Source organism: Muntiacus reevesi, chromosome 1 (genome assembly GCF_963930625.1).
Source record: "Muntiacus reevesi chromosome 1, mMunRee1.1, whole genome shotgun sequence".
Classification (NCBI taxonomy): Eukaryota; Metazoa; Chordata; class Mammalia; order Artiodactyla; family Cervidae; genus Muntiacus; species Muntiacus reevesi.
Window position 1 is genome coordinate 169,238,971 of NC_089249.1, and position 26,152 is coordinate 169,265,122.

The following is a 26,152-nucleotide window of genomic DNA, read 5'->3' on the forward strand; positions in this document are numbered from 1 at the left end:
AGCTCCTTTGTCATCAGTGTGTCCCGATAACTGATTTTTTTCCTAGTTTATCATTTTATCAAAGCTTTCTCCTTTTCTACTTGTATGCAGGTTCCCATTTCCAGTTCCATGCCTCATGTGGGCCCAGAGCCTTACTCCTACACCCAAGTGGGTGTTAAAATCGAAGTCCTTTAGTTACTGAGACCAGCTCCCCCTTCCCCCTACCTCCCACCTCCACTGGGCTGTTTGCAGCATTGGCTTACACAGTTAATATTCTGATTTTCCAATCTCCTCTTTGTTTTTGTCCCCTGGGGACTTATCTTGCTTTCTTGTGAGCTCAGCTATGCATATAAAACATTTGTTATATTTTATCCAGTGTTTTAGAATATTTTAAAATGAGAGGGTTTTCCAAAGTTATGTAACCCAAATGCTACATGTAAAGTATACAGGATGTTGCCTCGCCCCCAACTGGACCCATCAGCACCAGTACAGACAATTTTCAATTAGACCCAAACAAAGTATTTTCTTTTAAATATCCCGCAGCCTTGGAAATACTGATTCTGAGTCTGGATTGCAGATAGGCTAAGGTTCCCATTACCCAAGAGGATTTTTTGATTTTGACTCACCTGAAAGTGTGTGTCAGGGGGAGCAGGATGGAAGGCTGTTTAGGGAAAATCGGAGAATTCACAGCATAATGTTACAATTTCATACTTATAATGCAGTAAAGATCAGCTCAGATGCAATATTCCTCTGAGAGTCTATAAAAGTCTGCATTTCTCTTGGGTCCTGGTCCCTTGTTAGAACTCTAGAAGTTCCTCTTGGCTAGTAGAGATGGAAGATGTGTGGCCCTGGGGAGTTTCTCACCCCCCTTCTGTCTGCCTTAGATAGAGTTGGTCATGGAACTAACATATGGTTGGGATTTCAAGAGCTTGAGAACCTTTGGGAAGGAGAGGCCTCTGAGAAGTATTGTCACTGTGATTTAAGAACCTCTTGCTACTAATAATAGTAGCAATGTAAATTTATTTATTTTTATTATATACATAAGTATTTTAAAATTTTGGAGAAGGACTCTTGCCTGAAAAATTTCATGGACAGAGGAGCCTGGGATGCTACAGTCCATGGGGTTGCAAAGAGTCGGACACGACTGAGCAACTTCAGTTTGTTTCTTTCTATTTTAGAATTTATGTCTACGACCATACCACCCTGAACGCACCCGATCTCATCTATTTTAAAATTTATTTATTTTATTATTTATTTTTGGCTACACTGGGTCTTCGCTGCTGGTGCGGGCTTTCTCTAGTTGCAGTGCATGGGCTTTTCACTGTGGTAGCTTCTCTTGTTGCAGAGCACAGGTTCTAGATGCATGGGCTCAGTGGGTGCGGCTAGTGGCCTTAGTTGCCACATGGCATGTGGAATCTTCCTGGACCAGGGATTGAACCCGTGTCTCCTGCACTGGCAGGTGGATTTTTAATCACTGGACCACCAGGGAAGTCTGCTGATGTTTATTAAACATCTGCTATATGCCAGATATTACGCCTAGTGCTTTACATACAGGAGAGGGCTAGAGATACAGAGATAAGCCACAGAATGAGATTCCTTCCATCCTTGATGTTCAGACTTCAAAATGCTCTCTGCTGGGGTTGGATCAGCTTTCTTGTGCTTCAGAGGGACCCCCTGGGTTGGACTGGTTCTGGTTGGGGAGTATCTTGAGCCTTGCCTAGAGATAGCAGGAGTTAGGTTATCTCTTGAGCATTAGGAAATAGGCTGGCATCACTGGTACTTGGTACCCCAGAGGTCAAGAGGTAGGAGACTGAGAGGTGGGCTCACAAGGAGTTGTGATTTGTCCATTGGCTTCCCTGGTACCTCAGCTGGTAAAGAATCTGCCTGCAATGCAGGAGACCTGGGCTTGATCCCTGGGTTGGGAAGATCCCCTGGAGAAGGGAATGGCTACCCACTCCAGTATGCTTATCTGGAGAATTCTGTGGGCAAAGGAGCCTGACAGGCTACAGTCCATGGGGTCACAAAGAGCTGGACACGAATGAGCGACTAACACTTCTTTTGTAATTTCTGTACACTTGTAATGAAGTTCGTTTAGGAAAAAGCTGAAGACAGTCTTCCTTTTTAATTACTGGACCAATATGGAATCACTGAACCTGAATCTCCAGAAAATTTGGCTCTGAACTTCAAAGCAGTCAAAACGAAGAGGGGCTGAAAGTTAGAGAACTCTGGTTTCAGATCCTTAGGGTGGTGCCCACGTTAATGTAAGTTTAACAAGGTCTCCAGGAAATTCTGATACTCAGTCAGCCTGGCAGGAGAGCCAGGAAACTGAGCACTTTGGTTTTCTGACTTACATACTGGGCATCTTTGGATAATTCATCTGCCCTCTCTGAGCCTTGGTTTGCCTGTAGGTAGAATAGGATGGAAATTCCTGCTCAGTTTGAGGTAGACTGTAATGTTATAATATCATATATACTTTGGAAGCCGAGTTTGGAAATGTTGAGCTGCGTTTTACACATGGATCAAGCCACTCCTTTCTCTGTCGACTGCACATAAATAGGATGCCATGACTCTTTCCTGGGAGATGTCACAAGATGCAGCCGCAGGATACTTGCTGTCATATTCATCCTCTGGTTGCTACTAAGGACCTTGTCCATGACTTCATCCAGTGGCTTCTACATAATCACCCATGGGGGAATTTCTCTGGGACTCAGTGGCAAGACTAGAGTGGTTGTCATGAGTGGTGGCCTGTTTTTGCCAGGCAGGCCCTGAGACCATCACATGGCACAGATGGAGGGCTTACCTGCACCAAGTGCCTCCCATGTTTTTCTTTGAGTCCCCTAAATAGCCCTACGAGTATGGTACCATTATCATTCCTATTTGACTGGTGATTAAACTGGGGCCCAAAAACTTTAAATAACTTTCTCAGGCCACACTTCTAGGAAGTAGCAGAGCCAGCATTTGAGTCCAGCTGAGTCTTACAACATAGCCCTTGCAGACAACCCACAGCCTATACTGAAAGCGTTGACTGCTCTGAAGCTCAGGGTCAAAGGTGCAACCATCCTGTTCCCTGAGTGTTGAGTTTACCACTATCCCACCTTCTTCCATATCTTTATATTTTCCTTGTGCCAGTTTTCTCATTCAAAGCAAATGAAGCAACAGCCTCTGGTGTATTTAGTCTTAGTGCAGTGTTACGCAACATGGTTCCATGAACAAAATTCTCGTTTTGCTTTTTCTTAGTTGCTTAAATTCTTTTTTAACACATCACAAAATGATTCTGCATCACAAACTATCAAAACCAAAAACAAGAATCTTGATCATCAATGACTGCAGTTCCCTCAGAGGAGGAGGGCAGGGTAGGAACCTGCAGGCTGAACCAGGCTGAGTCCCTCCTTAGTTAGTGGGCAGAAGGTGGGGGAGGGCTTGAAACACTACAAGGTTGATAATTTTTGCTCCATTATGTACTCATTAATTTCCTTCCTTCCACATGATTATATCTCTATAGGTTGCTTTCGATCATTTTTGTAACGCAGTAGGTCATAAATGGGCTTCCCTTGTGGCTCAGACAGTAAAGAACTGCCTGCAATGCAGGAGAACTGAGTTCAGTCCCTGGTTGGGGAAGATGCCCTGGAGAAGGAAATGGCAACCCACTCCAGTATTCTTGCCTGGACAGTTCCATGGACAGTCCTGGTGGACTATAGTACATGAAGTCGCAAAGAGTCAGACACCACTGAGCGGCTTTCACTTTTTCAGGTCATAAATAATGAAAGTTGTTCTTTCCTGCAGTACCCATCCCCATACTTGGCTGTCAGCTCTCTAGTCCTCTCCCCCAAGGATCGGGTGAGAGAACCGTGAGGGGATGGTACCAGGTGGAGTGGAAGATGGGGCCATCTGGGAGAGGTAAAGCTGGGGCAGAGGGAGGAGTATTTAGAGGAAAGATTAGACACCAAGGCTGATCCCAAAGCAGGCCCGGGGAACAGCACAGCGCAGATGTGCCTCCATCTTTCTCTGCATGGTCTGAGGATTTCTTTTGGTCCAAATGCGTAAGTCTTACACTGAGAGTCTCTGCAGAACTAGAGATGTTCCTAAGGCAAAGTGCCTCAGACACGCCCCCATTCCAGCACCAAGGTAACTGTCCTTCTGGTCCCTGCACCCAGCTCAGCGAGGAGCTGAACCAGCAGCTGGAGGCCGTGTGCGGGTCCGTGTTTGGGGAACTGGAGTCCCAGGCCGTGGACGCTCTGGATCTGCCCGGCTGTTTCCGCATGCGGAGCCACAGCTACCTCCGGGCCATCCAGGCTGGCTGCTCTCAAGACGACGACTGCCTGCCCCTCCTTGCTGCCCCTGCCTCTGTCTCAGGGAGGCCCGGCTCCTGTGAGTATGCCCGCTCTGCCCCTGGCCCAGCCCTAGGCTGGAGAGTGATCTGGGTTCCAGCTCCAGCCCTGGTCGCGGCCCTGCGGCTCGACTTTGGGCAGATCGCTTGCCTCTCTGGGCCGGATGACGGGAATGATCCGAGGTTCTTTACGAAGCCGCACGTGGGGGGTTGGGCGTGGCTGCTGGGTCCTGCGCTACCGCGTGGGTGTGGGGGGTGGTCGGCCACAGACTCCTGCCGGGTCGGCGTTTCTCACCCGCTGTCTCTCTGGGTTCCGGGGCCACAGCCTTCAACTTCAGAAAGGCCCCGCCCCCCATCCCGCCGGGAAGCCAGGCCCCGCCCCGCATCTCCATCACCGCCCAGAGCAGCACCGACTCCGCCCACGAGAGCTTCTCCGCGGCCGAGGGCCCGGCCCGGCGCTGCAGCTCCGCCGACGGGCTGGACGGCCCGGCCATGGGCGCGCGCACCCTGGAGTTGGCGCCGGTGCCGCCCCGGGCCAGCCCCAAGCCCCCCACACTCATCATCAAGACCATTCCTGGCAGGGAGGAGCTGCGGAGCCTGGCGCGGCAGCGGAAGTGGCGGCCGTCCATCGGGGTTCAGGTATGGTAGGAGGCGCCAGCGAAAGCTTTGCTTTTTTCTTAGTTGCTTATATTTTTAACACCATGGATTCTGCATGGCCTTGGCCATGTTGGGGATGGGTTGAGAGGGTCAGTGGGGCCTTCTGGATACACAGACCTTCTCCTCGCTTGCTCTTAGCCTGATCATCGACAGGGCGTGGGGCGGGGTTGCTGCTTCAAACAGCCTTGCCCACATTGTTGTCCCTCATCCTGGCACCATCACCCCTGGCAAGCGGAGAGCGGTGCTCTGAAGTTGTAACCTTAATGCATCTAACCTTCTGGGTCTGCCGTCCTGTTCAGGCAGATCATATTTGCAGGATCTGCCCTCTGGCTTCTGGGGAAGGGTTTGAGTGCCTTGGCCTCCTAGCCCTGCCTACTGACTCCCCAACCCTGCCACCAGGTGGAGACTATCTCGGACTCAGACACGGAGAACAGGAGTCGAAGAGAGTTCCATTCCATCGGTGTACAGGTGGAAGAAGACAAGAGGTAGGTCCCAGTGGGGATATCTCAGGCCTTGTGGGCAGTGGGGAGAAGAGGAGAGAGGGCTGCATAAGGACTTCACTGCCCTGGTCTCCCTGAAACGCTCTCCTCCTGGTCCTGGGGAACAAGCCCTTTTATTGGGGAGGCGTCAGCACAGCCAAAGAGGTTTGTCACAGAGATGCCCCATCCCGCAGTCATCAGACCTAAAGTGAATTCTCTTAGTTCCAGTGCCTGTCCCAGGTGCTGAGCGGTGGACAGGAGGTATCCAGAGGCCCAGGAAAGTGGGTGGTAGGGAGCAGTAGCAGGTGGGTGCAGAGGAGGCCTCCAGCAGGTGCGCTTTACAGAGGATCACAGGATTTTTCCAGTCCCTGCTGACTTCCTGTGGTGTACAAGTATGTGAGCTCAAAAAGAAACAAATAAGCATGAAGATTGCCTCTCAGGGACCCCTGGTAGATATAACACTCCTCCTCATTCGGCTCACACAAGCATTTAACCAGTCGGGGGTACCTATTATATGCCTGAGTCTGTGTTGTACCCAAGAAATCAACAGCCACTCTTCTGGCATTAGATGGCCTCAGAAAGATTGTTTTCTTAATTTCCAACTGAAAAATTAGCACTGAGAGCTCTGGAGGGAACACTGGGAGGAATCCCTCTGTTGTTGGGTTCCTGTGGAAGATGCTTTCTCTCCCTAATGGTCAGGTAGCAGTGCCACGGTGGCCCGTCTGCCTTCTGGGCTGCCTTGCTCCCAGGCCAGTGGCCCTAAGTGTGGTGTCTGGGAACGTAAGAGATCTCTGTGGTGTAAGAGATTTATGGTAATCTGTGTGGCCCAGGTCATACCCCATGAAGGAATAAAACTAGAGTGCCCATAGCAGTCCTTAGCATCTCTGTTTCTGGTTGCCATTGTTGGGCTTTTAGACCTTCCCTAAATCCCCCCAGCTGTTTCTGGGAACCCATGGGTGCATCGTGTGTGTGTGATCAAGACTTCTTGAGGTTCCTGTGGGGATTCACCATTTTCCTCCTCTTCATGTTAGCCCCCTGCAGCTCCATATGCTCCTAAGGCTGTGAATGTCTCTATCGAGGACAGCAAAAAGACACCCTTGTTGCCCCCATTTTTCCTGAAAGCTACTGTCCTCCAAATTCTTTTTATTTATTTACCTTCACCGATCTTAGTTATAGCATGTAGGATCTAGTTCCTGATCAAGGATTGAACCCAGGCCCCCTGCATTGGGAGTGTGGAGTCTTAGCCGCTGGACCGTCAGGGAAGTCCCCTCCAAATTCTTAATATACCATAAAGATCTCAGAAAAGTTGTATGTTCTGGCAAACCGAATCCTGCAAGTCCATGACTTGAGTTCTTGAGAGGTGGGGTAGGAGTCATGGCTAGGTACAGCACTGTGTTCAGAACCCTGCCGCCAGCGTAATGCTGAACCATGGACCATCAACCAAGCCCATGTGGCCTCATTTGCTCCTTGATGAGGCTTCTTGGTCCCTCATCCAGATAGACGCCTAGAGGTCCCCCAATCCTCAAAACAAACCTGAATCCTGGGAAGAGTCCAGCAGGCATGCTGCTGAGACTTGAGCTAAATCAGCAAACTCTGTTATTCATTCCTGTATTGATTCATTTAGAAAATACTTGTTAAGCATCTGTTATATGACAGCTTCTGTTAAATGCTCCAGGAAGCATGAAAGACACGACTTCTGCCCTCATAGGAGTTATGGCCTAGAAGAGAATCAAGGCAATGAGTAAACAATCCATGAGTAGCATTTCCTTGGAGGTCCAGTGGTTAAAACTGTGCTTCCAATGCAGGGGGCATGGGTTTGATCCCTGTCAGGGAACTAAGATCCCACAGGCTGTGTGGTTCAGCCAATAAATAAATATATTAAATAAAATTAAGAAAGAAAATAATACATGAGTAAAAATATGATTACATACTATGGTATACAGGTAATGGGATATTATTACACATTACAGTGGTCATATGAAAGAAAAAAGCAGGCGCTAAGGGAGAAGGGACTTTACTCAGATTAAGCAGGTGACATTTAAGCTGAGACTTGAGGGCTGACTGGGAACACTCAGGTGATTGCGGGCGGGAGGCTGGTGAACATGTAGGAAGCATCCCAGGAAGAGGGAGTAGCACTATGTAGAAGCACTGGGACAGGAAAGAGTGACACGCTTCAGGAACTGAAAGAAGGTTCGTATGGGTATGGCTGGTGTGGAACAGGATGGGGTGGTTGTGGGGGAGTGGATTGGACAATAGGTGGGGCCAGGTCATGTAGAGCATGGGCATGATAAAGAACTGGGATTTAATTCTTTTTAAAAAAACATTTTTATTTTATATTGGAGTATAGTAGCTCAGATGGTAAAGACTCTGCCTGCAACGCAGGAGACCCAGGTCTGATCCCTGGGTCGGGAAGAGTCCCCGGAGAAGGGAATGGCAACCCACTCCAGTATTCTTGCCTGGAGAATTCCGTGGACAGACGGGCCTGACAGGGTCGCAAAGAATCAGACAAGACTGAGTGACTAACACTTGGACACTTGGATAGCTGATTAATAGTATTGTGATAGTTTCAGGTGGACAGCAAAGGGACTCAGCCATACACATACATGTATCCATTCTTCCCTAAACTCCCCTTGGAATTTAATTCTAACTAATGAGTGGCCTTTGAAAGGTTAAAGGAGTGTGGTATGATCTAATTAATGTTTACAAAAAGATCACTAGCTTCTGAGTGAAGAATGAATTTGAGGGAAGTAAGGGCAGACATGGGGAGGCTAGGAAGCAGGATTTTTTCATGATCCAGAAGGAAGGCATTGTGGACAGTCTGAGGTTGGGGATCTTTTTTCCCTGCTAAATGTATACTTGGGTACTACCAATGTGTGGGAACACTATTAGGTTTTACATGTTGATTTTGTATTCAGCAACCTTGCTGCTCTGTCTTATTAAGACCCAAAGTTTGTCTGAAAATCATGATGGGTTTTTTTTATGTCGTCAGTTTTGCAAATGAGAATATTTCTTTTAGATCTATATTTTAAAAATTTCTTGGAATTCCCTGACTGTCTAATGGTTAGGACTCCACATTTCCACTGCTGAGGGTGTGGGTTCAAGGGTCAGGGAACTAAGATCCCACAAGCTGCATGGCACAGCCAAATAAATAAATAGATAAAAGTAAAATCTCTTTTTCTTGTAATAGTGCATCAACTAGGACTTCTAGTTCACTGTTGAGTGTAGCACTCTTGTGTCATTCCTGATATTAGTGAATATCTTCTAAGTCCCACTTAGAAGTATGATGATGTTGGCTGCAGATTTTGATGGAAACTGTTTGTCAGTTAAGGAAATTCCCTTCTATTTCTAGTTGGCTAAGAGTTTTTATTTTTCAATAAAAAACGAGAGTGGAATTTTATTGAGTGCTTTTCCAGAATCTACTGAGATATGATCCTAGATTTTCTCCTTTCATCTGTAATGTGCTGAATTATATTGATTTATTTTCCATGTTGACCATTCCTTCATTCCTGGGTTAAACCTCGATGAATCCCATTATGAGTTTGGATTAAGTTTGGCTAAACAGGGCTAAACAGGGCCGAGTCACTCCAGTGTTCTTGGGCTTCCTTTGTGGCTCAGCTGGTAAAGAATCTGCCTGCAATGCAGGAGACCTGCGTTTGATCCCTGGGTTGGGAAGATCCCTTGGAAAAGGGAAAGGCTACCCACTCCAGTATTCTGGCCTGGAGAATTCCATGGACTGTATAGTCCAAGGGGGAGCAAACAATCAGACACGACTGAGTGGCTTTCACTTTCAGCAGACAGGGACTCAGTAGTGTGTTCAATATATTTCTCTCTGACTAAAGCTGCAGGAAGATGCAGGTTCCATCTCTGGGTTGGAGAGATGCCCTGGAGAAGGGCATGGCAACCCACTCCAGTATTCTTGCCTGGAGAATCCCATGGATCGATGAGCCTGGCGGGCTACAGTCCATGGGGTCACAAATAGTTGGACATGACTGAAGCGACTTAGCATGCACACAAACAAATAAAAAGCCTGGATGTAGAAGTTCACTGTCAGGACCCCAGACTCCTCTTATCTTGCTGGTCTTCCACCCTTTGTACAGCACTCATATCCAAGAAGCTGATGATTAAACCCTAGCTATCCTGTCTGCATTCTGAGCAGTACCAAGGACAATTCCTTGGAGAGGAGGAGGATGCAGTCCCTCCTTTTTAAAAGACTTCCTAAAAGTTACACACAGCACTTTCACACATCACATTGGCTAAAGCTCCATCCCATGGTGGCATCTGGCTGCAAGGGGTGCTGTGGAATAGTCTTTTATTGGGAAGCAAAGTGCAATGAGCAGAGCTGAAAATTAGGATTCTTATTGCTGCAGACAAAGAGAAAAATAAGTATATGGAACTCTTAACAGTTTTGTCACAGTCTTGTGGTATTGTTTTCATAGACATTGCTGGATTTTTGAATAGCTGTTACTTTATGTAAGATTTTTATATTTATGTTCATAAATGATATTGGCCCACAATTTTGTTTTGATTGTTGTTATTTAGCTCAGGCATTAAGCTTATGCTCAACTCTGAAAATGAGCTTGGTAGTGTTCTCTGTGTTTCTGTTCTTTGAAACAGTTTGTGTAAAGTAAGGGTTATCTCGTCCTTAAAGTTTCGGTAAAGGCTACCTATAAAGCTATCTGGGCCTGATGCCTTTCTGGGATAGGAGAAGCTTCAAACTGCAGCTTCTGTTTCTTTAGCGGTTATTGACTATTCTGGTTTTGTTTTTCTTCTTGAGTCAATTTTGGTGACTCATGTATTTCTAAAAAATGGGCCATTTAACAAAAATTGACAGTTTTCACAATTTTTGGTATAAATATTCTTTCTGATAGTATTATAATTTTATAAAGTGTTAACATATTTATAAGCTGTGCCTCATTTTTATTCCTAATACCACATATTTATACCCTACCTCTCTTTCTTGACTCATTTTGCCCAAGGTTTGTATATTTTATTATTTTAATATATTTTAAAAAATTGTCCTTTATCAGTCTTAAAGAAAAAAAAACTAGCTTTTGGTTTGGATAAGCGTCTCTATTGTTTCTCTTTTACCTTTAATATTTCCTTTCTTCTACTACTTTTGTGTTATTATTTTCTTTCTTTTACCATGTTTGTTTCTTTTCAGCCTCTTGAACACTATTTCTTATTTTCTAATGTGTTTTTAAGGCTATCCATTTGCTTCTAACTACATTGCTGTATCTGTATCTCATCAGTTTTGGGATGCAGTGTTTTCATTGTTCAGTTCTAACCAGTTTGTAACTTTTCATCATCATTTCTTTTTTTAGAAGAATTCTTTTTTTAGAAGAATTATTTTATAATTGCCAAATGTATTTTTTGTGCATGTGCAGGACACTCTCAATTTCTAGATTTGCTACATTGTGGTTGTAGAATGCATTCTGTATGATATATATTCCTTAGAATTTGTCAGGGCTTCTTCATCATATATGTATATGTAGTCAGACTTGTAAATTATATTTTTCAAATGTTTACCTTTGTTTTTTTGGATGTTTAACAGTTATGAGACAGGTGTGTTAAAAACGTCTCACCATGATTATGAATGTGCTGTTTCCCCTGGGAATTTTATTGATCATTTTCTTTAATTTGAAAGAATGCTATTTAGTATTGTCGATCACAGATTGGCCCTTGCCATGGGTGCTTGCCGTCCCCCTCTACAAGAGTTACAGCACGTGCTGTTGCTGCAGCAGCTCCTCCGACGCCCATGAAGGAGTTCAGGATGGAGAGCAGAAATGAGGCATTCTGTGGGAAAACTGGCAGGACAGGTCTTCAGATAGTCAGATATTCTCAGGAGCTGTTTCTTTGAGCCCAATTCTTGTATCTCATCATATCTAAAAAAGCACTAAAATCCTTCATGGTGACGATTGTTTCCCAGCCGAAACTTTCTATAAAAAAAAATGTGCTTGATTGCACGTACTCTCCCTTTACCAAAATCACATGTATACTATCCTTCCCCCCTACCTCTTTGGAGCAGTTTCTCAGAGCTATCTGAGGTTGTATCTCCCAGGCTGCAGTCCTCATTTTGCCCCAAATAAAACTTAACTGGCAGCTCTTACACTGTGCATTTTTTGAAGTCAATAGTATTCAGGCTTATGATTATTGTATCCTCTTGATGGGTTGGCCCTTTTATCATTAAATAGGATGCTTTTCATCCTTATTGCTGGTTTTTGCCTTGAAGTTGATTTTGCCTGGTTTAATTGCTATGTCTGCTTTCTTTTGATGAATTTTCCACTGCATCTTGTTTCATCCTTTGTGTCCTCATGTCTCTCTATCCTCATGGTTTAGATATGTTGCTCATAAGCAGTATGGGGCTAGAGTTTAGTAGACCTACTTAATCCATTTATATATTTTTGATTACTGATTTATTTGGCCTTATTACTATCATCTCTTTGAAAATTTTCTTCCGGACATGGTTTTTCTTTGCTTTTATCCTCCCCTACTTTTCTGCCATCTATTGAACTGATCAAGGTGACTTAATTTCTCCTGTTCCCTCCATCTCTCCACTGGTGTGGAAGTTTACATTTTAGTAGTGATTTCCCTCAGATTTCATACAAATATACTTAATTTCACACTTCTCTAATAGAGTCTGAAATTAGTATTTCTATCTTGAAATAGGCACAAAATAAGAACCTTGAAACACTTTAATTTCCTTCTTAGTTCCCATTTTCCATGTTATGTTTTTCTAGTATTCTGATTATACCTCTTTAAAAAACCCTACCAAATCAGTTGTTGTTATATCTTTTATGGTTTAATAGTTTGGATTTACAAACATGTTTTAACAATTTATGTGCTCACTATTGCTTGTTACTGCCCACTGCTTCCTCCTGGGTTCAATTCCCTTTATGCTGAAGTATTGCTTGAGCTTGGGACCAGTTTTAGAGTTAATATCTCAGCTTGAGGTTTCTGTATTTCACTGGTACTGCTTATTTAGACCCCACACCCACACACAGAGCAGCCTTAATATTCTGATTTTTCAGCATCCTGCTTCCAGGCCACATACCTGAATCATGACATGAGTTTTCTAGTCTGCGTTTGTAAATGAAACAACCTTTTTTTTTGGCTGCTGGCTTTATGCATGGGGTGTCCTTCCAGGTCCCCAGGATGCACAGGCTCAGGGTGTCTCCTTTTATCCTCCCTGGGCATTACCATCTAGCCTCTAGCATATGTCTGGCCCGTATTCCTGTGGCTCACTTGGCTTAGATTCCTGTTCACCACTCAGATATTGAATTTCTTCTTTGTTTCTGATACTTGAGGTTGTCTCTTTCCTGTTTTCAAGCTTGGCATTGTAGCAAAACCACCTTTTGGGCTTTGTTTGATCCAGCATTTCTATGTGAATGGGGGTGGTGGGTGGGAACTTCTTAAATTGATTCAGCTCACTACATCGATCAGTCGTCTGGACTAGGCCATGAACAGCAGATAGAGAAGTGAACTGATTTTGGAAGCATTTGGAGTGAAGTCAGGAAGGGTGGGGACAGGTAGAGACTGAGGTCTTCCTTGTCCTCATGTAGGTACTCAGGGAGGTCTGGAGGGGTGGGTTGGGGAGGGGAGATGGTGTTGGATCAATGTCTGAGGAACTGAATTGTTTGGGACAGGTGATCACACTGGGAATCTGGAGGGGGTGACAGGTGGGGAGAGAAGAAATCTGGCGCATCTTTCTGGCCAGGTTCCCTTGCTTGTCTGCTGAAGGCATCCTTAGTTATGCACCTGCACCGTCCTTTCTGTCCCTTATGTCCCTGGCACTCTAAGTCTGACTTACCACACACCATGTCCCAACTGGTACGTAAAAGTGAGCCATGAGTACCAGCAGCCTTTCTAGGCATGCATCCAGGCTTAGCCCCACCCCCCACCCGCTGCCACCAAATTTTCTTGGACTCTCTTGTCCTTGCTCCTGTCTCACTGATCCAAGTATTTCTCTCTTTCTCTCTCTCTACCTTAGTTTAAAAAACGGCAGGGGAGGAAAAGTTTCTCCTTTTCTGCCATGCAGGGGTTCTCTGCTAACCTGTTGGGTGAAGAATTCAGATGTATTGCCTGTAACTCCTGAGAGTTGCCTGTGGGTCTTTGCTGTTGTTCAGCAGTGGTGGCCTGGCCTAGAGACAGACAGGAGTTGGGGTTGGTGCCCTTCAGTTCCATCTCCACCATGCCCCCATCTAGGTTCATCTGTCCACAGGCGTTAACTGTACCCCTGGCATTTGTGTCACGTTTCGTGCTGGGCGCCAAGGATACAGAGGTGGGCCCGGCTGGACACAGCCCTGTGCTGTGAAGCTTGCTCTGTGTTAATCTAAGAACCTCTTAAGTGATGTAGCAGTGTAACTTCAGGAGCCTCAGAGGAGAGGTATACAGACTTCGAGAGTGTGTAATACGGGGCTTGGACCCATCAGAGAGGTCAGGCATGGATTCCCCCTTGTGGAGAAGGTGACATTTGAGTGGAGACCTGAAGGATGGGCAAAAATCAGCAAGGTGAAAGTGGGAGCTGAGCGTTCCCGGCAGAAGGACCAGCAGGTGCTAAGACTCTGTGGTGGGAGGGAGCATAGTTAAGAAACAGTTACCAGCCCTGTCTCAGAGCATCCCACAGCACCTGTCTTTCCAGATCCAGCACACTCTGGGCTTTGACGAAAGAATGCATCAAATGTCCTTGCTGAATATCAGAAGTCTGTTCCCAGGGCCTTCTGAGAACATTGAAACCATGTGATTTTTACTTCTGACTCTCCCTAATCATGGGATCCCCTTGTAGCTTCCACTTCTGGATCTCTCCCACTAAGATCTTATCTGAAATCCCAGATTTAGCAAAAACAAAACAAAACAAAAAACATGAGTAGAAAACACTATACTAGCCAATTAAATCTGATTATCAGATAAGCAATGAATTATGTTTAGTAAAAGTATTTCCCAAATAGTAGTTGAGACATATACTAAAAAATTAGTTGTTATTTATTTGAAATTAAAATTTAACTGAGAGTCCTGTAGTATTTTATCTGACAACTCTACTTAGATGCACATGCCCAGTCAGGGATACCTGGAGAACTCTGTGCAGGAAGTCCACCCCTTCCTTAGTATCGTGGTCATTTCTGGCACTGGGACTTGTGAAGGGAATGCGCTGAAAGAACAGTATGCATCCATCCTCATGACGTTATATTCCAAGAGCAGTCCTGCAAAGGCAGTGAGTTGCTGACTGGCTACAAGACTGGGGGGTGGACACCACCTCTACTCCTCTGCTGTCAACTCCAAGATGGTCATGATTCTTCCTCAGTCTCCCATCCTAGCCCCGCTTGGGTGGGGGTAGGGAGACAGCCCCCAGGCTAGGGATGGTGGACTCGGGGATCCCTGATTGATTATATGTTTAAGCTCTTGGATGCTTTCTCAGAGAGGGAGCTGGTACAATGGCCGAGCCTTGCTGAAATCTCCAATCCCATTATCCCTCCCACCCTTGCCAGTCTGCTGCCAAATACTCCTAGCAAAACCTCTTGACAACTCCTAGAATGCTGAGCATTCCTTGGACAATGCATCTCTTGGGATAAGCCAGTTTCTTCCCAGAGCCTTTTGTTATCCCTTGGAGAATCACCGTAGAAACATCTCCCAGAAGTAACCATGATAACAACTTCCAGAAGCATCAGGAATGTGAGCACTGTCATTCTAAAGGACTTGAGGGGAGAAGCCCTCCTCAGCCTTGTTAAAAGGCTTGGGGAGAAAATATTGTGAAAGGCATTGTTATGAGTTAGTGGTGATTCATAACTGAAGCCAATTTCTATCCTTTGTTTACAACAATTGGTGAAGACTGCAGCAAATACTGCCAGATCCAAAACTAAATAGGGGCATAAGCCCTGGACTTTAGTACCCTGAAAATGGATCTGTTAGAGTTAGGATTAGGTTTGGCTGTGAGTTATAGAAAATTTCTAAATGACAGTGACTCGAATATGACAGTTTATTTCTGTCTTGCCTAGAAGTCCCGAGAGTCAGTTGAGGGCTGGTAGGTGCTACACAGTGTCAGGACCCAGTCTTCTTCTACGTTATTGCTCCTCCATCCTCAGTACTTGGCTTCCATCTCATGTTCCAAAATGGCTGCTTGAGGTCCAGCCATCATGTCTGCATTCTGGACAGCAGGGAGGAGAAAGGAACAAAGAAGGGCATACCTTCTCCCTTTAGGAACATTTTCTAAAAGTTGCACATTCTACTTCTGCTTATATCCCATGAGCTAGAACTTAACCACATGCTGCACCTGACTGCAAGGGGAATTGGTAAAAGAATCTTTATTTGAAGTGGCCACGTGTCTAACTTAAAACTGTGGGATTCTATTATTAAGGGAGGAGGGAAATGGATGTCGAGAGATGATTCGTAGTCTCTGCCATCCTTCCTTCCAACCAACAAACCAACCAACCTACCACTCAAGCAACGTTTATTTGAGGAACTGCCCAATTTAATAAGGGAGACAGATATACAACTACATAACTATAATGCAGTGTGGTATGGAGTATAAAAGAGGTTTTATTCAGAGTGCTGTGGGAGAACAGATGGAAATGATCAAAAGCAATCATGATAATCAGTAACTACAATGGTCTTGCTGGGTTCTCAGTGCTACACTCCCATTATTTTATTTGTCCACCTCCCTTTCTTTTCAATGCAAGCTACAAGCCTTCCTGCCTTACCATATAATAGCTAACATTTGCAATGGGCAGACCAGGTGCTGTTAAGTTTTTTAGATTTATCATAACAGTCCTATGAATAGATACTGTTAACATTCTCATTTACAGATAAGGAAACTGAGGCACAAACCATAGAGCTAGGCTTTGGACCCAGGCAGTCTGGCTCCAGAGTATACATGCTTAACCACTCTGCTAGCCTGCTTCCCCAAAAGCTGTTCATTCTCATTTCCTCCCCCAGCCTCCTTTCCCCCTAATCTCCAGCAGACAACTGCCCTGCTTACTTTATTATTTTTTAAATTTATATTTTATTTTTTGGCCATACATGCCCTGCGGCAAGTGGGATCTTAGTTACCTGACCTGGGGTCAAACCTGTGCCACCTGTAGTGAAAGCGTGTCGTTTTAATCACTGGACCACCAGTGAAGTCCCCTCCCTGTGTATTTTATTGTAACAATTGAGGTCATCTGGTGGGATCTCTTTCCATTTCTGGACCAGCCTCTAGCTTGCATCTCTTCCCTTGCCTCCTCCAACAGTCTGGCCTCAGGGGTTGAGGTATCTGCCTTTCTGGTTAAGGCTGCCCCCTCCCTCAATCCTAGGGAGTCAGTGGAATGTCATGGTTTAAGAGTTGGCCACTGTGGACAGACTGCCCTAAATTGATACTGTCAGGTATTCGGAAGTCACCTAGCTTCTCTAAGTCTTAGTTTTCTCACCTGTAAGTAGGGGTGATACTAATGTGATGATTGAGCATATTGATTAAAGCATGTAAAGTGCTTTAGCACTTGCTAACTGTTCAGATGGACAGGGAGGCCTGGTGTGCTGCGATTCATAGGGTCGCAAAGAGTCGGACACGACTGAGCTACTGAACTGAACTGAACTGTTCAGAGGATGTTCGTTTTTATTTATTCCCCTCATATCTTGTCCTTGGATTACTGCCTCTCTCTTCTCTAGCTTCAGTTGACTTCTCTTTACAAATTGCATTAGTTACCTATTGCTGATAGGATATATAGTCACAAATTTAGCAGCATCTAATAATCTGTATTTATGATTTTACATTTCTAGAGGTTGGAAGTCTGAACTGGGTTTCACTGGGCTGAAATCAAGGTGTTGGCAGGACTGATCCCTTCTGGAGTCTCTGGAAAGCATCCATTTTATCACCTTTTCCAGTTTAGAGAGGCTGTCTGCATTCCTTGGCTTGTAGCCCACTTCTGGTTTCAGAGCCAGCAGTGGCGGGTAGAGTCCTCACATGATGTCACTCCAGCCTTGATCCTGTTGCCCCATTGCCTTCTCTGATCCTGACTTTCCTGCTCCCCTCTTTTACTTACAAGAACTCTTTTGACTAAAATGTACACAACTGGATAGTGCAGGATCTCAAGATCCTTGATGTGATCATTTCTGCAAAGTCTTTTTTGCTGTGAAAGGTAACATATTCACAGGTTGTGGGAATTGGGACCTGGACTTCTTTGGGGGGCCATTATTCTGCCTGCCCCTTAGGGATATAGCATGTGAGAACCATCCTCAACAAAATGTCCCTCCTCCCAGTCCTATTGAGATATATTGCCAGATAATCATATTATCCCTTCTTTAAAAGCACATTGCCTTCTCTCTTCCTCCCTTCTCCACCAGGCTCTCTGGGAGTTGCCTGGTGGTAGGGGTGGTTTAGTCGCTAAGTCGTGTCTGACTCTTCGTGATCCCATGGATTGTAGCCAGCCAGGCTCCTCTGTCCATGGGATTTCCCAGGCCAGAATACTGGAGTGGGTTACCATGTCCTTCTCCAGGGGATCTTCCCGACCTGGGAATGGAACCTGTGTCTCCTGAATTGCAGGCGGATTCTTTACCACTGAGCCACCAGGGAAGCCCATTGCCTTGCCTAGTTTTCTCTACGCCCTGCCTGGAGAATCCCATGAACAGAGGAGCCTGGCGGGCTGCATACAGTCCATAGGGTCGCAAAGAGTCAGATATGACTGAGCGCTCAAGCACACACTCCCAGTTTTCTCATAGCCTCTTACCTCTGCATTTGCGCTCAAACTCCACCAAACTGACTGATCACAAGTAGCTTCCATGTTGCCAAGTCAGTAAACACCTTTCGTTTTCAATTGGTTGCATTTTCCAGTTGGCTGCTCATTCCCTATTGAGACCCTTTTTTGGGGGGCTCCCCACTTTTTTGGTCTCCTGTCTGCTTTTAGGTGACTTTCTCTTGATTTTCTTCCTTTTCCTCTCTGGCTTAGACACATCTGGGGCTACACTGTCTCCACCAACCCCTGAAATGTCTGTGTTTCCAGGGCATCTTTGTTCCATTGCTCTTTCCTTGGGTAATCTTATCCCACATTGCTGGTTTTATTTATTTTAAAAATTGTTGATTTATTTTTGGCTGCGCTGAGTCTTCGCTGCTGTGAGCAGGTTTTCTGTAGTTGCAGCAAGCGGGGACTACTCTCTGGCTGATGTGCCCGTGGTTCTCATCGCGGTGACTTCTCTTGTTTCAGAGCACGGGTTCTAGGCACCCGGGCTCAGCAGTTATGGGGCATGGGTTTAGTTGCCCCACGGCATGTGGAATCTTTCCAGACCAGGGATCAAACACCTGCACTGGCAGGCAAATTCTTAACTGTTGGACCACCAGGGAAGTCCTACACTGCTAGTTTTAAGTGCCACTTGCTCAAGGATGACCAATTCCTGCTTGCGCTGTGCAAATCTCTGGCTCCTGGCTGGAAGTGTTGGTAAAGATTGTGTTTCCAGTAATCCTATAAGCTCCTCAATTTCTTTGGTCTTCCTTCAAGTAGACACGATGAGAGAGCTCCTTGAGGTACTGACTTGAGAACGATGTAGCCTGGGGCATTCAGGCTTCTGAAGTTCCAGACTGTGTGGCCTATTTCCATCAAGACACAGAGTGATCTTCTCAGGACCTCTCAGAGGAGAGTGAAAGGCACAGTTACCAAAGGACACGCCCGTGTTTTGTGGGGGCAGCAGGAAAGCAGATAAGGAAGGCGCATCTTCACCAGTGTCTTTACTGGGGCAAGCCCCACCTTTCCCAGTGGGATTTGCCATTGCTGGAGCACTGAAGAGCCAGAGAATAACTGGAGCTCAAAGCACAAAAATATCCAAAGGAAGCCAACGGGCATCCTAACAGTTCAGTTAGACACACAGAATTCTCACCAGAAACAGAACAATGTAACCAAACAGTGGCATGCATGAGTGCTCAGTCATGTCTGACTCTTTGCCACCCTACGGATTGTAGCCTGGCAGGCTGCTCTGTCCATGGGATTCCCCAGGCAAGAATACTGAAGTGAGTTACTGTGCCCTTCTCCAGGGGATCTTCCTGACCCAGGGATGGAACCTGTGTCTCCTGCACTGCAGGCAGATTCTTTACCCACTGAGCCACCTGGGAAGCCCTAAAGTGTGGGACTGCCTCCATGTGCAAGAAGACAGCTGAGAGAGGAATGGTTTTGAGGATGGTCTAGGGAAGGCTCACAGAAGAAGAGGGAACTTGAGCAGGGAACCAACAGGGAGTGAGGAGGAAGAAGGCCTTTTTAAGTGGGGGAATAGCAAATGCAGAGGCTAAAGTCAGGGCCACGAGAATCTACTTGGGGAGCAAAGAGGGTGCAAGCGGGATGAGATCAGAGAGAACTGCATCCAGAGTAAATGTCAGCACAGGAAGCCTAGACTCTATCTTGTTGGCAGTGGGGAGCAATGAAAGGGTTTTGAGCAGGGGAATGAGTTGGGCAGAGGTCAGCTTCAGAAAGACTACTCCAGGGACTTCCCTGGTGGTCCAGTGGCTAAAACTCTGCACTCCCCATGCCGGGGGCCCAGGTTCGATCCTTGGTCAGGGAACTATTAATAGATCCCACATGCTGCAACTGAGTTCTCTTGCCACAACTAAAGATCCTGCACTTCAGAATAAAGATCCCTTGTGCCTTGACTAAGACCCAGCACAACCAAATAAGTAAATAAGTATTAAAGAAAGAAAGAAAGAGTATTCTAGTCCTGGGTGGATTGGTGAGGGAGAGTTGGGCCCCAGATCCTAAAATATGCGTTGGTATAATTGTATAAGATATAATTTTAAAAATGTATAATTTTATTTTATCTAAAAATTATTTTATTATTTTTATTGCGGTATAATTGACCTACAGTGCTGTGCAGTGCCAGGTGCAAAAATTCAGTATTTCCATCCATACACTATATATATATATTTCAGTGGTCACCATGATAAGTCTAGTTACCATCTGTCACCATATAAAGTTACTACAATAGTATTGACTATATTACTCATGCTGTACATTTCACCCCTGTGAGTTATTTATACTATTTTGTAGCTGGAAGTTTGTCCCTCTTAATCTCCCTTGCCTATTACACTTATCCCCCACCTGCAAAGTATAATTTTAGAGAAAGGAGGTACCTTGGTAATAGTACTGGTCCATTCCTATCATTTTATATCATATATGTGTGTGTGTTTATATGTAATATATATTCATATATGGCATATAATGTATTTCATATACACATATACATATATTATATACTAGGTGGTCTGGGTGGAGGGTGAGTGACTTCCCAAAGGCACGTAGCATCAAGGCCAGCATTGGAACTCAGGTCTGCCTTCTAGTCCGGTGCTCGTCTCTGCTATACTGAGTGGAGGCAGTGGTGTCTAAAAGGAGGCTGATCCAGTAGTCAAGGTAAGAATGATGCAAGTCCTGACCAGGACAAGACAGGGCAGGCAGCAAGGTGAAGACCATGTGGGAGGCCATGTGGATATGTTCTTGCTTTCTCTCTCTCTGGGTGGGGGTTGGGACATAGGGCTGGTTGGAGACTGCACATGAGTGCATCTCTCTTTCCTGGGTCCTGCCGCATCCTTCCGGGCCTGGTTTCTATGGCAACAGGCTCCCAGCAGGCAGCCCGCCAGCTGGAGGGAAGCAGGCAGGCAAAGCAGGCAGGGAAAGAAGGCCTGGGCAGCAAGAGGAAGACTGAAGTTGTGGGGGTTGTGGGAGTCTCCCAGGAAGCTGGAGGAGCCCCTAAACCTAGCTCCCAACCCCCTTTTTCTTCTGACCATGAGAATAAAGGTAGCTTCGGACACATGGGCTTTTCATGCCTGCTCCTTGAATTTCCAGACCGCAAACTTCTATTCATCTCCCTGCCACCCCCGCATCTCCTGACTCTCCCTTCTTTAAGTGTTGTCTGACCCCAACCTCATGCCCCTCGGGAGAAGTGACTTCTTCATAGAAAAGAGCCCTCACTCTGACTGAACTCAGTCGGGTGGGGGGGTCAGGGGGGATAACAAGGCTAATTGACTCTGTTTTGCATAACATCTGCATATTATTAACTCAAAGACAAGAAATTTCCAGGCCCTGTATCATTCCTGTCAACAACTTAATTCAGCTCTCTTGGCACCAGCCGACTGTCTGGCCAGGCTCTGTGCTGAGCCCTGGGGTCCCTAGAGGAGAAGTCCTCCCAGCTGCAGCCCACCCCCCTTCCCCCAGCTGCTCTAAGACAGTTCTTCCTGATGTTCTAGCAGCTGGTGTGGTGAGGAGTTCTTGGGCTGTGGAGTGTGGCAGCCCTGGGTCCACATTCTGGCTCTGCTGTTTCGCAGCTGGGTGACTGCGGGCCTCAGCCCAGCTTCTGCAGGGCGATGCCATAGCACTTTGGCTATGTCTGTCCGATTGGTATTTGCCAGCCTCTGTTCTGCCCATCGAGTATAAGTGGTTTAATGTGTTGAATATCACCCCTGTCCAGAACCGGTGCAACAGGTAGGTAGATTATGTGCTCACCTGTGGCGAGGACCGATACATTTAAAGGTGGTGGATGACTGTCCATCACTTTGTAGGTTTCCTGTCTCATTCCTTGTCCTTTCGGCCTGGGGTGCAGGTGAGGGCTGGGGTGAGACTGGGCAGGGGCAGAGATGACTGCCACCTCTCTCACCAGGCGGGCGAGGTTCAAGCGCTCCAACAGTGTGACAGCCGGCGTGCAGGCTGACCTGGAGCTGGAGGGCCTGGCCGGCCTGGCCACCGTGGCCACAGAAGACAAGGCCCTGCAATTCGGACGCTCCTTCCAGAGGCACGCCTCTGAGCCCCAGCCCGGGCCCCGGGCCCCCACCTACTCAGTCTTCCGCACGGTCCACACGCAGGGCCAGTGGGCCTACCGCGAGGGCTACCCACTGCCGTACGAGCCGCCGGCCACCGATGGGTCGCCCGGCCCTGCCCCTGCCCCTACCCCCGGCCCCGGGTCCGGGCGCCGCGACTCCTGGATGGAGCGCGGCTCACGTAGCCTCCCGGACTCAGGCCGCACATCCCCCTGTCCACGGGATGGCGAGTGGTTCATCAAGATGCTGAGGGCGGAGGTGGAGAAGCTGGAGCACTGGTGCCAGCAGATGGAGCGCGAGGCGGAGGACTATGAACTGCCGGAGGAGAGTGAGTGCGCTCGGTGCGCCGGCGGCCTGGGGGCTGGCGGTGGCCGGACCGCGGCGGGATACGGGAGGACCCTGGGCGTGACCGTGCCTGTCTCACACTTGGCGGCGAGACCCCAGGCCTTGGTGACCCCCACGGGCAGTGTGCCGGGAAGGAAGCGCATGCAGCTTCAGAGGCCAGAGCTGGGACGGGGGAGAGTGAGCGAGTGAAAGGGCTGGGCTTTCTAGGAGACGGCTACCAGCCCAAGGCCTTGGAGATTCCAGGAGCCCCTATTTCCATCTGGGCTGGCTGGGAATCCAGGTCTGATCCAGGTGTGAGAGCAGGCCTTCAGGCAGAGGGGGAGGCAGTGTGCGGGTCAGCTCTTGTCTGCGGCCTGGGGGAGGAGACTCAGGCAGGAAGACATGGTCCTGCCAGAGGGGTCTGCAAGTACAGTGTGAGGGCCGACAACGGTTTACCGCCGAACCCTCGAGCTGATAGGATCGTGACTAGAAGATGAGTCAGGGACATGACATTATTTGGTAATTCTCAGTGAGCCAAGGACTCTGATGGGTGACAGAGTTCTGTCAGAGGCGTCACTGAGCTAGTGCCTGGCTGGTTAAGGCTGTAGAGCTGGACTGGTGCTGATTTCCATCTCTCCTCTGACATGGGAGGGAAGAGGACACAGGAGGATAGCCAGTCAAGAAATGTAGATCGTATGATGGAAGAAACATCAGTGTCTGGGGAGTCAGTCTTCTTGGTGACGTGGCGCAGGAGTTGCTTGTTAGGATCTTGAGTGTATGGGATGGGGAGGGACCGGAGGAGACAGACGGATAGATGGTGCCAGATACCAAGAGGGGTCAGAGTCATCCCAGGCAGACATCCTGGAGGCAGAGGAAGGAGAGACATCATTCCCCTCCCCCATCTCCTTTTGCTCTCCAGTCCTGGAGAAAATCCGCAGTGCCGTGGGCAGCACACAACTTCTCCTGTCCCAAAAGGTTCAGCAGTTCTTCCGGCTGTGTCAGCAGAGCATGGTGAGTGATCGTGGGCATGGAGCCCCAGGCGTGTGTACCTGGTAGACGACCAGAGCGCATGGGTATCTGGGGGGGAGACCAGGCATTTGTGCCCATGACGGAGAGGTCTGGGCTCGCTCTGTCTCCTTCCTCCCAGTCCCCACTGCGCTCACCCAGATTGAACTTCTGGACAGTGAGGGTGGGGTGGGCTTTCTCAGCTCCTGGCTGGGGCTCAGGCCCCTCTGACTGGCTGCCTCCTCTCCGACTCCTTCCACTGCAGGACCCCACTGCGTTCCCTGTGCCCACCTTCCAGGACCTGGCGGGTTTCTGGGACCTCCTGCAGCTCTCTATCGAGGATGTGACCCTCAAGTTCCTGGAGCTACAGCAACTCAAGGCCAACAGCTGGAAACTCCTGGAGCCTAAGGTGGGGGGAGGTCCCTTCAAGCCAAGAGTCCAAACCCTGGGAAATGCCCTTCCCCAGAGAGTGTGGGCGGGGGAGAGGAAAGCAGGAGAAGAGACCCTGGCCAGCCAAGGCAGCCCTGGGCAGGCGATGGGGACCCTCTACGACCACCCTCTGGGTCATTGCCCTTTGGTTGGTTCCAAGGCAAGAACCACCTCATCACTGCCTGAGCTGCAAGAGCCCCTTTCTTTACCAAAGAAAGCTACAGCTGTAGTTTGAGGAAGTCAGATTGGCAGACTGCCCTCAGCTTCTCTAGGCACGGAGGGGACCTTCAGCCCTCATCTCACTAGACCGTCATAGAGATGGGGCCCAGCAGCTTGGAATGTGAACCCCCATTGTCTTGCCCAGACCCCCTGGGTCTGGAGGGAGAGCATCCACTCCCCGCGAGGAAGCGAACCCTCTCTCTGATGCGAGAGGTGGAAAACGGCTCCACCAGGGGGCGCACGACTCCACCTTTTTTAAAGATGAAAAATGTGGGTTTGACCTTGGCAGAACAGGCACCCCTGGGGCTTCGGGGGGCCCGCACGCGCTCTCGAGAGCCTGGCTCACGAGTCAGAGGTGTGCGCTGTGAACCCCCTCGGGGCCGCGGGGGAGCGAGGTGGGGAGTCGGCCGGGACCCCGCCTCCAAGCTAAGTGCCGCCCCTCTGCCGGCAGGAGGAGAAGAAGGTCCCTCCGCCGATACCAAAGAAGCCCTCGCGGGGCCGGGGTGTGCCGGTGAAGGAGCGCTCCCTGGACTCGGTGGACCGGCAGCGGCAGGAAGCGCGCAAGCGGCTCCTGGCGGCCAAGCGCGCCGCCTCCTTCCGCCACAGCTCGGCCACCGAGAGCGCCGACAGCATCGAGATCTACATCCCCGAGGCCCAGACCAGGCTGTGACCGGCCCGGCCCCCCAGCCCGGGCCCGGGCCCGCGGTTTTCTACCCGTACTGTACACCCAGCGTCGAGGTCACTGTGAACGCGGGCCGCCCCGTGCGCCCGCCCCGCCGGCACCGCACGCCCCGGCCCCTCCGGCCCGTCACGCGCTCGTGGGTTTTTTACCTTCCTGACCCCACGCGAAGGCGCCCGGGCTGGGCTGGGGGCCGTGCCTCTCCGCCCTGTGCCCCCACCGGGACCCCTCTTCCTCGAGGTCCGACGCTTCGTCCCCACCTCCCCCCCACGGGCACCATCTCTGCCATTACTCCCCCCCCCCAACCCCCACGGGCCAGGCCGGGCCGGGTCCCCCATCTGGGCTCTGCGTCCCCCCTCTCCTCACCCCCCACCCCGCGGGGCTGGGCTTCGTGGGGAAATCAAGCTTCGTGGCTTTTTATGAAGAATCCCGAACCCCGCCTAGGAGCCCGCCCCACCCTCCCAGGGGCGCTCCCCTGAGCCCTCAGCCCACCGGGCCCAGGGACCACAGTGGCTGGACCAACCCAGGACCGGGGCGCCTGGGCCTCTCCCCTTTCCCCAGCTGCTGGGGAGGGGAGATGGGGGCTTCCCCTCACCACACCTGTGGCTGTTCCCACATCCCCTTGAGTATCCCAGGAAAAATAAAACGGCAGAACTGCACTTGAGCCAGCTGCTCTCTCCAGAAGAAGCCACTTCTGCGCGTGCCTGCGTGGGGGGGGTGGGAAGGCCTGAGCCCACATTCTTGATCTGGGGAGAGCGGGGTTTCATGGGCCAGATGGGGGAAAGGGGCTTCCTTGGGGAGAAAATATTGTTCAGCCTGGTTTCCTTTATGCCTTCCAGTTCTCTGGGCTTCCCTCCCCCCACCCCACCCCCCACCCCCCGAGAGGGAAGCGTGTGCTTCATAAACGGGGAGGGCTGCTATTCTTCGATATGAACAAATATTGGTGTTCTTTCCCCTAAAAAGCCAGTGTTCTCTCTGCTCTGGGAACTGTTCCGTTCTGTGCCATCACATTTTCTGATGCCTCTACTGCATGGGCACATTGATGGGGAACAAGAGAGGGAGCAGCACTTTCCTGGGAAGCTAAGTGGCATCCTAAACCTAATGTTTATTGAATGCTTGCTGTGGGTCAGGCAAGATGTGAGTGCTTTACATGAATGTAGCTCAATCTTCTAACAGATGAGACAGCGGAAGCTCAGGAGAGGTCAAGTGTTCAGGCCAAAGTCACAGGCAGAGCTAAGAGCGTTGACCCAAGTCTGTCCAATGTTAATCCTGAGCTTTTAGCTCTACAGCCTTATGAGCCCAGA

At 48.6% G+C, this 26,152-nt stretch overlaps 1 protein-coding gene across 1 annotated transcript in view; it reads left to right on the forward strand.

Moving 5' to 3' along the window:
- The window catches only part of DLGAP3 (DLG associated protein 3), a 41,108-nt gene extending 15,642 nt beyond the window's left edge, over nucleotides 1–25,466 (forward strand). Inside the window, exons 5-11 of the mRNA XM_065916787.1 lie at nucleotides 4,134–4,347; nucleotides 4,632–4,945; nucleotides 5,363–5,448; nucleotides 22,036–22,520; nucleotides 23,436–23,527; nucleotides 23,787–23,930; nucleotides 24,621–25,466. Of these exons, the coding sequence (XP_065772859.1) occupies nucleotides 4,134–4,347; nucleotides 4,632–4,945; nucleotides 5,363–5,448; nucleotides 22,036–22,520; nucleotides 23,436–23,527; nucleotides 23,787–23,930; nucleotides 24,621–24,839 (1,554 nt within the window). The 3' untranslated portion in view covers nucleotides 24,840–25,466. The remainder of the gene's footprint in view (nucleotides 1–4,133; nucleotides 4,348–4,631; nucleotides 4,946–5,362; nucleotides 5,449–22,035; nucleotides 22,521–23,435; nucleotides 23,528–23,786; nucleotides 23,931–24,620) is intronic.
- Nucleotides 25,467–26,152: the final 686 nt, after the last annotated feature.